The sequence below is a fragment of the Hyaena hyaena genome, unplaced genomic scaffold (assembly GCF_003009895.1).
Source record: "Hyaena hyaena isolate Hyena2069 unplaced genomic scaffold, ASM300989v1 scaffold_296, whole genome shotgun sequence".
Taxonomy (NCBI): domain Eukaryota; kingdom Metazoa; phylum Chordata; class Mammalia; order Carnivora; family Hyaenidae; genus Hyaena; species Hyaena hyaena.
The window spans coordinates 812768-826820 of NW_024080931.1; the positions used below are offsets into that span (position 1 = coordinate 812768).

The following is a 14053-nucleotide window of genomic DNA, read 5'->3' on the forward strand; positions in this document are numbered from 1 at the left end:
CAGTTATCTTGCGGAGTGTCCCTCAGCTTAGGATTTTGTCTGATATTTGCTTATAATTAGACTGAAGTCATGCATTTGCGGCAGGAAGTCGAGAAGAACCACTGAAAATTCCCTTCTCACTGCATCCTGTGAGCGGCTCAACGTTGCTGCCTCATTGGCGACGTTAACTTTGATCACTGGGCTAAATAAAGATCGTGTCTTCATTGTAAAAATCACCATTTTCCCCTTTATAACTAATACCTATCTGGGAGGAGGAATACTTTGAGACCATAGAAATAACCTGTTTCTCATACTTTCGCCCACTAATTTTTAGATCTGTTAACCTCAAGAAATAAAAGTTACTTTACCAGTAAAAACAGGAATGGCAGATAATTGCAACGTGGGACAGGCAACCTATAGCAAAACCACAGGGAAATGTGCAGAACGAGGGTGAGGAATATTATTTTACAGAACACCGAGGAACTTTCTGGAAGAAGCTGTTCTAAATAAAAAGTCCACGGCCCTACCTTGGCGGTGCCAGCTGTGATGGCTTCTCATTGGCTGAGCCGTGACTGTGTCTCATTGGCTGGGCTGTGGCTGTCTCTCATTGGCTGAGCCGTGACTGTGTCTCATTGGCTGGGCTGTGGCTGTCTCTCATTGGCTGAGCCGTGACTGTCTCTCATTGGCTGGGCTGTTGCGGGGCAGGGGGAAAACTTCCTCTTGCTGGGCCTGTGCAGTAGCGCTAACACACTGTGGACTTGCAAGGCGCCGGACTTCCTGCTTGGCCTGCAATTGACCAGAAATCCTAGGGTGCAGGGCTTTCCCTGCCGGCCTCCCCGTTCCATTCTAAATGAGGTTTCCCTTTATTAAATTTCAGATCCACCTAGAGATCTTGGCTGCAACAATTATGAGGTGTTTACCCAGTGGTCATCGTCCATTTCCCTCGTTCCGTCTACACTTAGGAACTGGAAGAGCCCTAGGGTAGGTCACGAGGCTAGGAACTGAGGCAGGAAGGGAGTTTAGGACCGCTTCCCCCCAGGGACCGACCCTGGAAGTCCAAGCCCCGCCCCAACATGGCGGCCAAATCCGGAAAGGGGGCGGAGCGCGCCTGGTCACGGGGCCGCGCCGACGCCGACGTGGCCTCCGGCGGTCGCCCCACGTGTCCCTTGCCGCGTCCCGTCGCCACCCTGCCCGGCGGATCCGATCCCAAGATGGCGGCGCCCAGCAAAAGGAGGAGCGGCGAAGGTGCGAGCTTGTGGGCTGCGTTGCTCCTGGCGGCTGTGGCGTTGAGGCCGGGGGAGGCCGTGTCCGAGCCCACGACGGTGGCGTTTGACGTGAGACCCGGCGGCGTCGTGCACTCTTTCTCCCAGAACGTGGGCCCGGGGGTACGTGTCACTGCCGCCCCCGGGGCTTGGACGGTGGCGCCGGTGGGGGCGGGTCCTGAGAAGGGGGCAAGGACCGCCAGGGGCGGGGCCTGATTGGGGTCGGGGCTCGGAGACGGGGGTGAACTTAACGCGAGCGGGGCCTTCTGAGGTCTGGCGACTTTGAGAGGGTGGGTCACTAGCCGCAGTCCCTGTGTCGTCTCACATGCCCAGCGTGCCCGAGCAGCCCTAACTCCCAGGCCAGGCGAGTACCCGGCCAGTGGAGGGCAGAGGTGGGGAGGGAGGAGGCCGAGGGGTATTTCACCTCCAGGCCCTGCAGAAAGTCAGCCCTGCTGCAGCTCCGACCAGGGAGGAAGTGGATGGAGGTTGCTCTTTCTTCTCCATCGCACAAGCTCTTCCCCCTCTTCCATCGAGGCGTGAGGCTAGGCCCTCCTTAGTTGTCAGGCAGCCTGGGGCCCCCCGACCCTGCCCCGAGCTTGTTGCGGAAGCCCTTCCCCCCTGGTCGTCATGTTCCCTGTTGCAGGTTATCAATAGCTGCGATGTACTGAGTACTTTCTTAGGGGCACGAATGGCGCCAAGTGCTTTATTTGCTCCGACCATTTATCAGATGAGGAAAACCGCCTCCGCAAAGTTTTCACTTGTCTGAGGCCCCAGAGCAGAGATGGGCTTCCGGGCGTCCCTGCTTCCAAAGTCCATGTGCCTGGGTGGGTGGGTGCTTGGAGGGTGTGGGGCTTCCCCCTTCCTGTTCTTCACCCGGCGTGGGTTGTTTGTCCTGAGGCAGGGGCTCAGGGATGGGGGGGAGAGAGGGGAAGGTCTAGATCTGTGGACGCTGGGAGGCCCTGCGGGCTTGGCCTCCGGCTCGTCTGCCAGGAAACTGCCTCTGTCTCCTTCCTGTTAGCGCAGATGTTCAAAAGCCAGATGTCTTTTTTTTTTTTAATTTTTTAAAATGTTTTTATTTATTTCTAGGAGAGAGAGAGAGAGCGTGAGCAGGGGAGGGTCAGAGAGAGAGCGAGTCACAGACTGAAACAGGCTCCAGGCTCTGAGCTGGCAGTCAGCACAGAGCCCGACGCGGGGCTCGAACCCTACCCGCGAGATCATGACCTAAGCGAAAGTCAGACGCTTAACCAACTAAGCCACCCAGGCGCCCCAAGATGTCTTCTTTTTAGTCATATATATATGTATATACATATACACATATACATATTTTAATGTTGATTTACTTTGAGAGAGCGTGAGTTGGGGGCGGGGGCAGAGAGAGGAAGACAGAGGATCCCACACGAGCTCTGCCCTGACAGCAGCAAGCCCAACGCGGGGCTCGAACCCATGAACTGTGAGATCATGACCCAAGCTAAAGTAGGACGCTCAGCCGACTGAGCCCCCCATGGGCCCAAAAGCCAGATCTTCTTGATTTTGGAGCTCCAAAGGACGCTCACCATGAGCACTTCCTAACAGGCTTTTTCCCGTTTGTCTCCAGGACAGATATACATGTACGTTCACCTACGCTTCTCAAGGAGGGACCAACGAGGTGAGTTGTTCAAAATTCCACATGGTTTTGTGTGGCGGTGTCCGACGTCGTAGATGCTCTCCAGGGAGCGGTAGGATTGAGTCACGCCCGTGTTGACTCACACTCACACCGCGGGACTATTCTCGCCTCACTGATGAAAGATGATGCTCAAGTTAAATAGCGATGGCAGATTTTCCCTGTCAGTCCACAGGGCGAACAAAAGTCTGGATGGAAAGGAAACAAGATTGGAAACACAAGAAGGATGTGGCTCGCCCTTGCTGGCCGTGGGGGGAGGTGGTGGTGCAGGTGGCCTCTGGGAGCCAGCCCCAGGAACTCAATCCTGCCACCAGCACACGAGGTGGAAGAGCCCAAGGCTCAGATGGAAGTGCAGTCCACTGACATCTTGTGTCCGTCCCGTCCTGTGAGACGCTGAGCGGGGGCCCACCGTACCCCACTTCTGTGTTGGGCATGGAGAGCCGCTGAGCATGCTGTGCAGATAAACTGTTAAATTTGCGGTCCTTTATGACGCGGGGTAGTGAGTTGAATGCCCCCCCCCCCCCAAAAAAAGACATGTTCCCTTTCTAATTCCTGGAACATGTGAATTTAACCTTATTTATTTATTTATTTTAATTTCTTTTTAACGTGTGTGTATTTTGAGAGACAGAGAGACAGGGAGTGAGCAGGGGAGGGGCAGAGAGAGCAGGAGACACAGAATCGGAAGCAGGCTCCAGGCCCCGAGCTGTGAGCACAGAGCTCGACGTGAGGCTCGAACCCACGAACCGCGATCATGACCTGAGCCGCAGTTGGACGCCCAACCAACCGAGCCCCCCAGGCGCCCCTGACCTTGTTTAGAAGAAAACCAAAAACATTTGCAGATGCAAGTTAAGGATCGTGCGACAGAGAGGTCATGCTGGGTTGTCCCTGCGGGTCCCGAGTCCAGCAACAAGAGGTGCTCCAGGGAGACTTGATAGAAGAGACAACGTTCGGAGGAGAAGGCCAAGTGAAGAGAGGCAGAGGTGGGGACATGGCCACAAGCCTGGGGACACCTGGGGCCCGCAGAATCCAGAAGAGGCAGGACGAAACCTTCCCTAGAGCCTTCGAAGGGAGACGGCCTGGCGACACCTTGATCTGGACCTCTGGCCTCGGACTGGGAGGGAACGGATGGTGGCTGAAAGGGAGCGGGTGTGCGGAGCTTTGTTCCGGCGGTGGCGGTAAATAGCGCCCGCAGCCCCAGCCCACAGGACAGCCGGTGGCGGCCGGACGCGTCGGTGCGGAGAAGACCCCCCGAGAACAAGGACTGGTTTCCTCAGGAGGCCACACGGCTCGCGTTCGGGAAGAGCCACAGACAGACTTTGTCCTCAGGATCGATCATCAGAACAGAAGAAAAATGAAAGGGAAGGATTCATCATCCGTATTAAAGTCAGTAAACTACGTCTCCTTGTCTCCCTAATCGTGCTTTTTCTCCCCACCAGCCACACGGTAGGAAATCCCGCCGGCCTTCCAGAACAGTCTGCGGTACTGTGTCTCATGACAACGCGGAGTCTTGGAGATGGGGCCGCTTGGGAGCCTCTCACGAGCCTGACCCTCTCGGCAGAGGCTGGCTCGGAGCCACGCTCCCCTCGCACTCGGGACAGACACAGAACTGGGCAAGGGTCTCCCCGCCCTGACCTTGGCCCCACTAACATCCGGGGCCTGGTCATTCGCTGAGGGAGTCGTCCCAGGCACCGCAGTGTTGAGCAGCCTCCAGGCCGCACCCCCTCGCTGCCAGGGGCACCCGGGTCGTGGCGCCCAGAACCGTCTCTGGACATTGCCTAGTGTTCCCTGGAGGACAGAATTGCCTCCAGTCGGAAACCACTCGGCCCGAGTGACTTCTGTTCACTTAGACGCGTCTTGCTTGTAAACAGATGATGCCCGGTGACTGTGTTTTAACAAAGTGTCACAAGCAGCTGATGACCCCTGGCACTGGGGCCTCTGCACGTCCCTTCCCCACCACCGCCAGGACAACAGGCGTCCTGTGAGTCATGTCCGCCCCTTCCTCCCACACCGCCGGGCTCACTGCTGCTCCGGGCGGTCCCCTCCATCACGGCATGTGGCCAAGTGGCGGAACCTTCCTCCTAACAGGGACCCAAAGCCCATCAGTCCAGCTGACCCCCCCCCCGGCACTCACAACGAGTCCGTGTGCCCTTTCCACGGGGCAGCCTTCTGGACGCCACAGCAACCTGCAGCAGCGTCTACACCGCTTCCCGGGTGCCGCGCGCACACCCCACTCCTTCCTCTCCATGGTCCCAGGAGCCTGTACTGTTCTGTCGCGACCCAGTTTCACACGCGAGGCTGCGGAGGCCCCCACTCCCCCAGCCGGGAAGTGACCGACGTCCCCAGGCCACAGACCCCTAACCACTGCTCTGCGCGGGAAATACCAGCAACTTGGAAAAGAGCACGTGTGCCCCGTCCCCCCGCCTCAGACAGAACAGAGGTGGACCCTCTGCGTCAGCCCTGGGCGAGGGGGAGCCGAGTTCACAGGCACCGGTCAGGGCGACTGTGGGCTGGAGCCTCGTCTTGGAATAGCCGTTGGGTCACAAGCTAGAATCGCAGCAGCGGGCAGGGTCGTCTGTTTTGGAAGGAGAGGCACGTCCGGAAGGAAACCGCCTAGAAATGCAGGTGTGTGGTGGCGCGGGCTCGTCCAGCGGTGGCCATGGGGGACCGTGACCGAGACCACAGGCAGCCGGGGCGCGGGGCGCCGTGCGAGCCTGACGGGGCGCTCGGCGGCGGCTGCTGGACGTCCAGCTCAGCCGGCCGGGTCCTTGGCGGATGTGCGGGGAAGGTTCGAGATGCTCTGCGGCTTCTGGCTAGCGCCACGCGGCAAGCACAGCAGACATGGTGCTCGGAGCAGCCGGAACGGGAGGCCGTGGTGGCCTTTGTGCAGAGGCGTCCCCAGCAGCAGGCAGACACCGCAGAGCCCGGTCGCCTCCCAGCAGGACCCGTGGCAGCAGGGCCCCTGAGGGAGGGCAGCCAGCTCTTGCTCCTTTGCTAGGAGTTGGTTCCTGCAGGGGCCACCTGGGAGGCCAGTGCGGTCGGGTGACCTGCCATCCAGGGTCGCTCATAGCTGCTCAGTGCCCGGCAACTGGAGAGCTCGGCCGTGGCCGGCGGGGTCGCAGACTGGCCGTTTCTTGGGAAGTTCAGTGTACACACCTGCCCTGTAGCCCGGCCCTTCGCCCGGTGTCTGCCTGCTGGTGATGCCGTGACCATGGACCGCAGCAGGACTCACGGCGGCCAGCCCACGTGTGCATCCGCGGTGACCGGACACCCACACTGCGTCCGCACGGGAACGTCGCTCAGCCGTGAACAGGAGCAAGGAGGCGCCCACACCCGCCGCCCCGTGGACGGACCCGAGCACACGACGCTCGGGGAGGGGACCAGACACGAGAGGCCCCAGAGTGTATGATTCCATTTAAGTGAACCGTCCAGAACAGGCACATCCGCCGACACAGAAATGAGTTCCGAGTGCCAGAGACGGAGGAGGCGATGGGGGGTGGGGGTGACTGCTGAGGGAGATGGAGTTCTTTTCTGGGGAGATAGAATGTTCCGGAGCCAGATCGTGGTGATGGGATGCACACCTATGAACATGCTGCAAAACACAGACTTGTTGGCTTGAAAAGAGTGAAGGTACAGTATGTAAACGTTTCTCAAAAGGCCCTTGAACGAGTGACCTGTGGCCCCCGGCAGCGGCCTGGGCGGGCGTCCGGGGCGCGTGCCCAGCGGAAACTCACACAGGACGGCAAGCGGCCCAGTCCACCTGATGACAGTTTTGCAAAGGCCAACTCGGAGGACAGAGATGAGGCCGGGGTTACCAGGAATTCGCGGGGAGGGGTTAACTGCGGAGGGAAGGGCCCTGGGGAGTCGGGGAGACAGAACTGTCTGTATCCTGATTGGGTGGGTGGGGGACACGCAGCGGGAGCCACACGTCAGAGCTCAGAACTATCACCAAAGAGGCACGTGTCCCCACCTGTTAACTTACGCCGTAATAAAAACCACCAGCAGCTACCATTCGCGCGACCTCTGCCACACCCAGCCACTCCCTCGCCCGGTCCCCGAGCTGCCCAGACGAGGCCCCGGGGGCTCTGACTGCCCCAGGACACCCGCGCATGAGTGTCTGATGTCAAATCCCGAGCATCACCAACCGCCCACGGGCCCTGCGGCCACGGGCTTACGGTCAAGTTCATATAACCACAGCGTCATTCACAGCAATATGGACCCTACTGCTTAGAAGATCTTGGCGTTAAATTGGTTTGCCTTCGTTTTTAAACAACGTTTAAATAGTTGCCTCATTTTCAAGAACCTTGTCAGAGCTGTGGCAAACCTGTCATAGCATAAAGCCATTTCCAGCTGCTCAGAGGCCTTGGAGCTGTGGACGGGTGCTTTTCACATTGTTTTTATTTTTTAATTTATTTTAGACAGTGAGGGTGTGATCAGGGGAAGGTCAAAGTGGGGGAGAGAGAGGGAGCATCTTAAGCAGACTCCATGCTCAGTGTGAAGCCCATTGTGGGGCCCGATCCCCCAACCCTGGGATCTTGACCTGAGCCTAAATCAAGAGTCAGACACTCAACCAGCTGAGCCACCCAGGCCCCCCCCCCACCCCCCCAGGCAGGTCTTTTAAACAGGGAAGAGAAACTGCTGTGTCCACAGGCATGGCGGCAGCCGTCTCGCCAGAATGATGGTCCCCACCCCTGCGCTGCAGACAGGCCACGCCTAGGTGACCATTTACCCCCATCATAATTAGCCTAAACACAGCCTTGTTCTCCTTAATGAAGAAGCCTGACGTTAAATCAGGAATCAGTGCTCGTGCTGTGTTATTACTCCAGAGAGGGGGCTGTAAACTCACGATTTACTAGCAAAAGATACAGATGCCGCAGGGCAACCCGGAACCGGCCCTGGTCGACCATCTCCATCCTCCAGGTTTTCAGAGGCCCGAAAACCAGAAGACACTGGTAGCAGCATATTTTGGAATCACTTAAAATTTTTGATTAAAAAATTTTTAAATATTTATCTTTTATTTTATTTTTAATGTTTTATTTATTTCTGAGAGAGAGAGACACACACAGCGTGAGCAGGGGAGGGTCAGAGAGAGAGGGAGATACAGAATCTGAAACAGGCTCCAGGCTCCGAGCTGTCAGTACAGAGCCCGACACGGGGCTCGAACCCATGAACTGTGAGATCATGACCTGAGCTGAAGTCGGACAGTTAACTAACTGAGCCACCCAGGCGCCCCAAAATTTTTGTTTTTTTAATTGGGTTTCTAAAAAGCTAACAAATGCACATCGTTCAAAAAGAAAAACACGTAAAACAGCTTTCTGGTGACTTCCGTTGCCCAGGCCCCACCCACAGCCCCTGTGTAGCCACGAGTGTCAGGGTCTTGCCTCTGTTCTGAGGATGTTATGCTCCTTCAACAAGCGTGAATATACTGTCGCCTTTTATTTTAGTTCTTATTTTTCTTTTTTCTTTTTTTTTTTTTTAAATTTCTGAGAGAGAGAGGCAGCGTGAAGCAAGGGAGGGTCAGAGAGAGTGGGAGATACAGAATCTGAAACAGGCTCCAGTCTCTGAGCTGTCAGCACAGAGCCCGACTCGGGGCTCGAACCCACGAACCGTGAGATCATGACCTAAGCGAAAGTCGGACACTTAACCAACTAAGCCACCCAGGCGCCCCTAGTTCTTATTTTTCTTGATAGGCTTTATTTTTTAGGGAAGTTTTGGATTCACAGCCCAAGTGGGCAGAAGGCACAGATTTTGATACCCATCCCCAGCGCCCCCCACACGGCCTCCCCTGTCAGTGATGCTGCCCTCAGAAGGGACACCTGTGCCTCTCCGTACCCACTGCCACGTCCTTGAGAGTCCAAGCCCGTAGCGAACGTCGGGGTTCACCCTCGGTGCCCCGCCTTCTGTGGGTTCGGACGAACGTGTGAGCACACGTGGCCACCATTACGGTCTCCCCGGCCCTGAGCCAGCCCAGCAGGGAGGCCCAGGGAGGGTTTGCTCACTCTGCAGAAGTGGAGATGCCCCCGAACCCCCGAGTGTGCCCTGAGCTGTGAGGCCGCGGGCCCCGCGCTGACCTGTGCCTTCCCTCTATCCCCAGAAGTGGCAGATGAGCCTGGGGACCAGCGAGGACAGCCAGCACTTCACCTGCACCATCTGGAGGTGAGCCCGGGGCCTGGGCGGCCACGAAGACAGGCTCCTTCACCCCAGAGGGCACACAGGCTGGGGGCAGACGTCGCACAATTGTGCCGATGGGAGAGCGGCCGTGCCACCGCGCAGGGGGAAGGTGGGGGGGGGAGGGCGCTTCAGGCAAGCGCAGGAATACTGAGGCCAAGAGGGGGTGGGGAGACGCGGGAGCAAAGCAGCCCTGGGAGGGGCCGGGCTCCCCCCATCGTCACCCTCGGTCCCCTTTGCCCCGTCCCCTCTCCGCCCGGAGTGCCTCACAGGCGAGCCACCGCCCAAGAGGGAACAGGAGGGGGGTGCTTGGCCCCCTGGTTGGGGGGTAGGGCGCCGGGGCCTTGTCACATCTGTCCCTGCTCCCTGGGCTCAGCGGCCTGGAACCGACTCCCCCAGCTGGCTGTGGGTCGGGGGGGGCTGTGGCAGCAACAACAGTAAGAGGACATGGGGCGTTTTCATCCGCTCGTGGCCCCCACCCCGCGGCGCCCTGCCTGGTGCTCTACAGACAGCAGGTGCCGCTAGGCAGTGTCCGGGACAGTCCCCTCCCCCCCCTGCCCCTGCGCTGCAGACTGGCCCCTGTTGGCATCCGGCACAGGCCCCAGGGGCCAGGAGCCCGGCGTCCTACTCAGGGCTGAGAGGAGACCCCGTCTGGCGCCCCCTGACCCAGAGAGAAGTGTCGCAGGGGGCAAGGGGCCCGGGGCCTCTGTCTGCCGGTCACCGCCGCCACGTAAACACCTAAACGTGCTGGCCTCCCGGCTTCAGGTGCTGACGCATCAGGCCCAGGGCAGCCGCCAGGGCTCAGGGAATCCGGGAGGCCCCCTGGACCCCCCCCACCTGCCCTCCTGGCGCCCCCCCCCCATTCGCACGCTCGGCCCAGGGCAGCGGTCCCCCTCCCCTGCCTAGTTAACTCCGGACTTCTCACCGCCCGGGACGCCGCCAGTCCCTGGTCCCCAGCACAGTACCGGGCGCCTCTGGGGGTTCTGTCATTAGGTGACTGAACACGGGTTCCGATCCTACGGCAGCTCGGGCCCAGAGGGAGAAACGGGCTTGTCACTAAATGAGCCGAAAGAACGTTCCGGCGAAGAGGAGAGGCTGACCCCCTCGCCTGCCCTTCCTTTGCAGGCCCCAGGGCAAGTCCTACCTGTACTTCACGCAGTTCAAGGCGGAGGTGCGGGGCGCCGAGATCGAGTACGGCATGGCCTACGTGAGTGCGGGCCGCGCCTGCAGGGGTGGGGAGGCGGGCGACGCGAGGGCACAGGCGCCAAGCCCCTCCAGGGAGGCTCTGTAACAAGGAAGGACATGGGACGCCATGCGGACTCGGGGCCTAGAGGTGGCAGGGAGACGCCACTGGGGGCGGGGCAGGAGCGGACACCTGGCCTCCCTCTCCTACCACAGGAGGCCGGGGGCGGGGGGCACTCTCAAAGTCCTGGCTGCTCCGTCCTGGGGACCCCAGCAGGGACAGCAAGGGCAGGAGTGGCCCAGAGGCGGGGGCGCCCCCACATGCCTTGGCTCCTGTCACTTGTGGTCTGTGGCCCCGGCAGCCCCTTCTGCCACGCTCCCGGCGCTCACGGCCCCCCCCAGGCGCCGGCCACACTGCGGAGCCCCTCCCCCAGCCCCCGCTTCTGTGTTTGGATCACGAACAGCTGGAAAACCACTTGATTGCTCCAGGAAGCAGAACCAGGAGGGACGGGCATTCCAGGCATTTGTTGCCTGGATGTGGCTTTGCCATGGGGCCCAGCCAGCCGGCGGGGGGCAGTGGGGGGCGCTGGCAGTGTGGGGACTTCTGCGGGGTAGCCTCCTGCTCCGAAGGCCCACCAGGGCCATGGAGAATAATCTCCTTTACTTAAAAGTTGGCTCCTGATGGACTTCGACCATACGGACGAAACACCCTCCACCCTCGAGGGCCCGATTGCAGAGCCGGGGGAGCTGGCGCGCCGCAATCGAATCGCTCTCCGGGGCCCTGTCTTACTTTAAAACCCATGCTTAGCCGACTCGAGACACAGGTCTGACGTTTGAAAATCACAGGCAAAAGGCTGCCGGTGTTTGCGTCCTTCGCGTGCGTTCGCTGAAGGGAAGAGCGGGGTCAGTGCCTTCCTGGAGGATCGGCCGCGGGGGCGTGACGTGAAGTCGGCTGACGATCTCCTAAGTGGGTTAACCAGCGGCGCCTCTAGATTCTCTTTCGAGCCCAGAAAAGCATCAGGCGCCCCTTTGGTGAAAGCAGGGGGCTTTAGCTTGTTCTGCTCTGCGAAGCGGGCCGGAGCCTGTCCCTTCCTGATTAGGGAGCTCTCCACTGGTTCTTTTTCAGTCCAAAGCCGCGTTTGAAAGAGAAAGTGACGTCCCCCTGAAAAACGAGGAATTTGAAGTGACCAAAACAGCAGGTATGAAAGGATGGGTTGTGGGGGCGCCTGGGGGGCTCGGTCGGGTAGGCGACCGACTCTTGGTTTCGGCTCAGGTCACGATCTCTCGCGGTTTGTGGGCTTGAGCCCCTTGAGCTCTGTGCGGACAGGGAGGCGCCTGCTTGGGACTCTCTCTGCTCCTCCCCCCCCCCAAATAAATAAATTTTAAAAACACCTTTAAAAAAAAGAGGATGCAGATAGGCCCCAGGGACCCAGGTAGAGAAGGTTGGGGTGGGGTGACAGCGCCCCCCTCAGAGGAGGGGAGGCCACCCCTCAGCGCCGCGGGTCACAGCCCAGCATCTGTGGCAGGTTCCCCGAAAGGGCCACGAGGAGTGATTTTCGGCCTCTGGGAGGGAAAAGGCGCCACAGGTCACTGAGTAGGCGTGGCTGCGTTCTAATAAAACTTTATCGTACGACCATGGAAATGTGAATTGCGTATCATAAAATACCATTTCCCTTTCGGTGTCTTGCTAAAGCTACTTAAAATGTAGAAACCACCCCAAGCTCATGGCGCCGGCCCCGCCCTGCCAATCCCTGCTAGAGAACGGAGGGCGTGAACATCTGCCCGGGGCCCTGTGGGCCTTGGGGACACTCGGTGGGACTGCTTCACCGCAGGGGGTCCTGTGACACCCACACAGCCTGGCCGGCCGGGGCTCTGTGACCAGAAAGAGGTCCTGTGCTTTTCAAGTGCAAGGTGTCAGCGAGGCGTCAAGGTTGTGACGCAGAGGCGGGGTTACCTCCGAGGTCGGGGAGCCCCGGGGTCCTGAGCCGCGTTCAGCTGTGCGGGGTGGAGGCTGGGCAGGAGGAGGGGCGGGAAGCTGCAGGGCCCAGGCTGCGGGCAGTGGGGTGCGATGAGCAGGGGCTTGGGGGATGCGGGCCTTGGGTCTGGAAGGAGCCCTGCCCCACCTGCTGGTCCTCGAGGGTGTGGGAGTGTAGAGGTCAAGGGCAGCGGACATGGGGCTGCCGGTAGAGCCTGGCCTCGGAGCGCCCCGCAGAGGCAGGGCTGAGCCCCTGGGGGACAGCAGGTGGAGGCCGGGCTCTGGGTGCTGCCGGGAAGGCAGGCCTCACGCGGCTCTGCCAGGAGGTAACACGGCCCGGCCGCCGTCCGTTCTCGCCGTGGCAGAAATGACCCCGGCTCTTCCCGCCCCGAACTCTCCTGTGGCCTCCTCTCCTCCCCCGTGTCCCTCACCCAGGACACATCAGGGCCGGGGGCCTTTCCGTGTCAGGTCTGCTTCGGGGACTGCGCCCCCGCCCGGCCCAGGCCAGAGCGTCTGAGCCAAGCGCTTCTTCTCTTGCAGTCTCCCACCGGCCGGGGGCGTTCAAGGCCGAGCTGTCCAAGCTGGTGATCGTGGCCAAGGCGTCCCGCAGCGAGCTGTGACCGCGAGCCCCACCGAGGGTGGCTCCTCCCCATCCCCGCGGAGGACTGCGCCCTGGGAGAGCTGGCACCTTCCCCGTCTCCCAGGGGGGCGGACGGTTGATGTCCTCTGAACATGGGGCGTGGGTCTGAGCCCCACTGCCCATCTGTCTTGCTGAAAGAGGCGCTGGGGCACGCGACAGGGACCCCAGGGGACTCCTGGCCGTTCCGGGGCCAGCGCGCGTCTCCGTGGACCAGGCCAGGTCGCTCCCCGGGAGAGGCTCCTGCTGCCCTGCTGCCTGCCCAGACGCCTTCTTACAGTTTCCCAGGGACCTTCTACCAGACTCCGGGGAGGAAATGGAATGTTCTTTCATATTTAAATAAATAAGGCGATTGGAGAGCAAGCGCACAGACTTGGCGACTGGGGCCTGCCTGTCCGGGGGCTCCGGGCTGGGGGCCCAGGCACAGGGTGCTCGGCCATGACTCTGCTCCTGGACCCCCAGCCCCTGCGCAGGCCTGGCCGCATGTGGCGGAGGGGGGTCAGCGCTCCGGGGTGGTGGCTCAGCTAGTCCTGTGGATGGTGGCAGCGGCCTACGACGCCACCAGCAACAAACGCCCAGGGGGACATAAATAGGCCCCCAAGTGCCCCAGCCGCCCGGTGTCCCTGCGGCGGGCCTGGGAGTGTGCCCCCACGTTGCCCCTCAGCCCGCTCTGACGGCGTCTCGGGAGCCGACCAGGGGAGGAGAAACCGCGAGGCTCTGGGCCTGGGTCGGCCGGGCTGCGTGTCAGGAGTCCTTGTGAACGAGGACCACCATCGGCCGTCCTCCCCTCCCACCTCCCTCGTGCCGACCTGGGCACTGCGGGGACCCCACCTGCCAGAGAAGAGGCGGGTGCTGGGGTAGGACCGTCCCCCTGTCCGCACCCGCCGCAGGCGCCTGCGTGAGGAGCACGGACAACAGCTGTTTGCAGAGCAGATCACAAAGGGGGTCGTCTGGGGCCTCACTTGGCCCAGGAACGATGGGCTTGGAGGTCTGGTGAGCACGGGGACCTGCGGGTGTCACAGGGACCCCAGCGAGGGCTGGGGGCCTCTGCCGCTCCTGGCTTTGAGGCTCGATGGACTGAAAACCCAAGTGAACCTCAACAGGAACCCAGAGGTGGGTGGCCACCTGCAGAAACACGGCCGCAGCCGGACCCTGGCAGGAGGGACGGGTGCTCCCACGGTCACCCCGGGACC

At 60.6% G+C, this 14053-nt stretch overlaps 1 protein-coding gene across 1 annotated transcript; it reads left to right on the forward strand.

Moving 5' to 3' along the window:
* Positions 1-1155: 1155 nt before the first annotated feature.
* MYDGF (myeloid derived growth factor) lies at positions 1156-13232 on the forward strand. The gene is made up of 6 exons (XM_039247589.1): positions 1156-1364; positions 2836-2886; positions 8993-9054; positions 10192-10273; positions 11375-11447; positions 12764-13232. The coding sequence occupies exons 1-6, from the start codon at positions 1191-1193 to the stop codon at positions 12841-12843; spliced, it is 522 nt and encodes a 173-aa protein (XP_039103520.1). The 5' UTR covers positions 1156-1190; the 3' UTR covers positions 12844-13232.
* The last annotated feature ends 821 nt before the right edge of the window (positions 13233-14053 follow it).

What these genes read in the sequence shown, in the direction of transcription:
- MYDGF (XM_039247589.1), top strand. Translation starts at nt 1,191, where the DNA reads ATGGCGGCGCCCAGCAAAAGGAGGAGCGGCGAAGGTGCGAGCTTGTGG. An exon ending in CTCAAGGAGGGACCAACGAG is followed by an intron (nt 2,887 to 8,992) that starts GTGAGTTGTTCA and finishes CTCTATCCCCAG; the next exon opens with AAGTGGCAGATGAGCCTGGG. An exon ending in TCGAGTACGGCATGGCCTAC is followed by an intron (nt 10,274 to 11,374) that starts GTGAGTGCGGGC and finishes GTTCTTTTTCAG; the next exon opens with TCCAAAGCCGCGTTTGAAAG.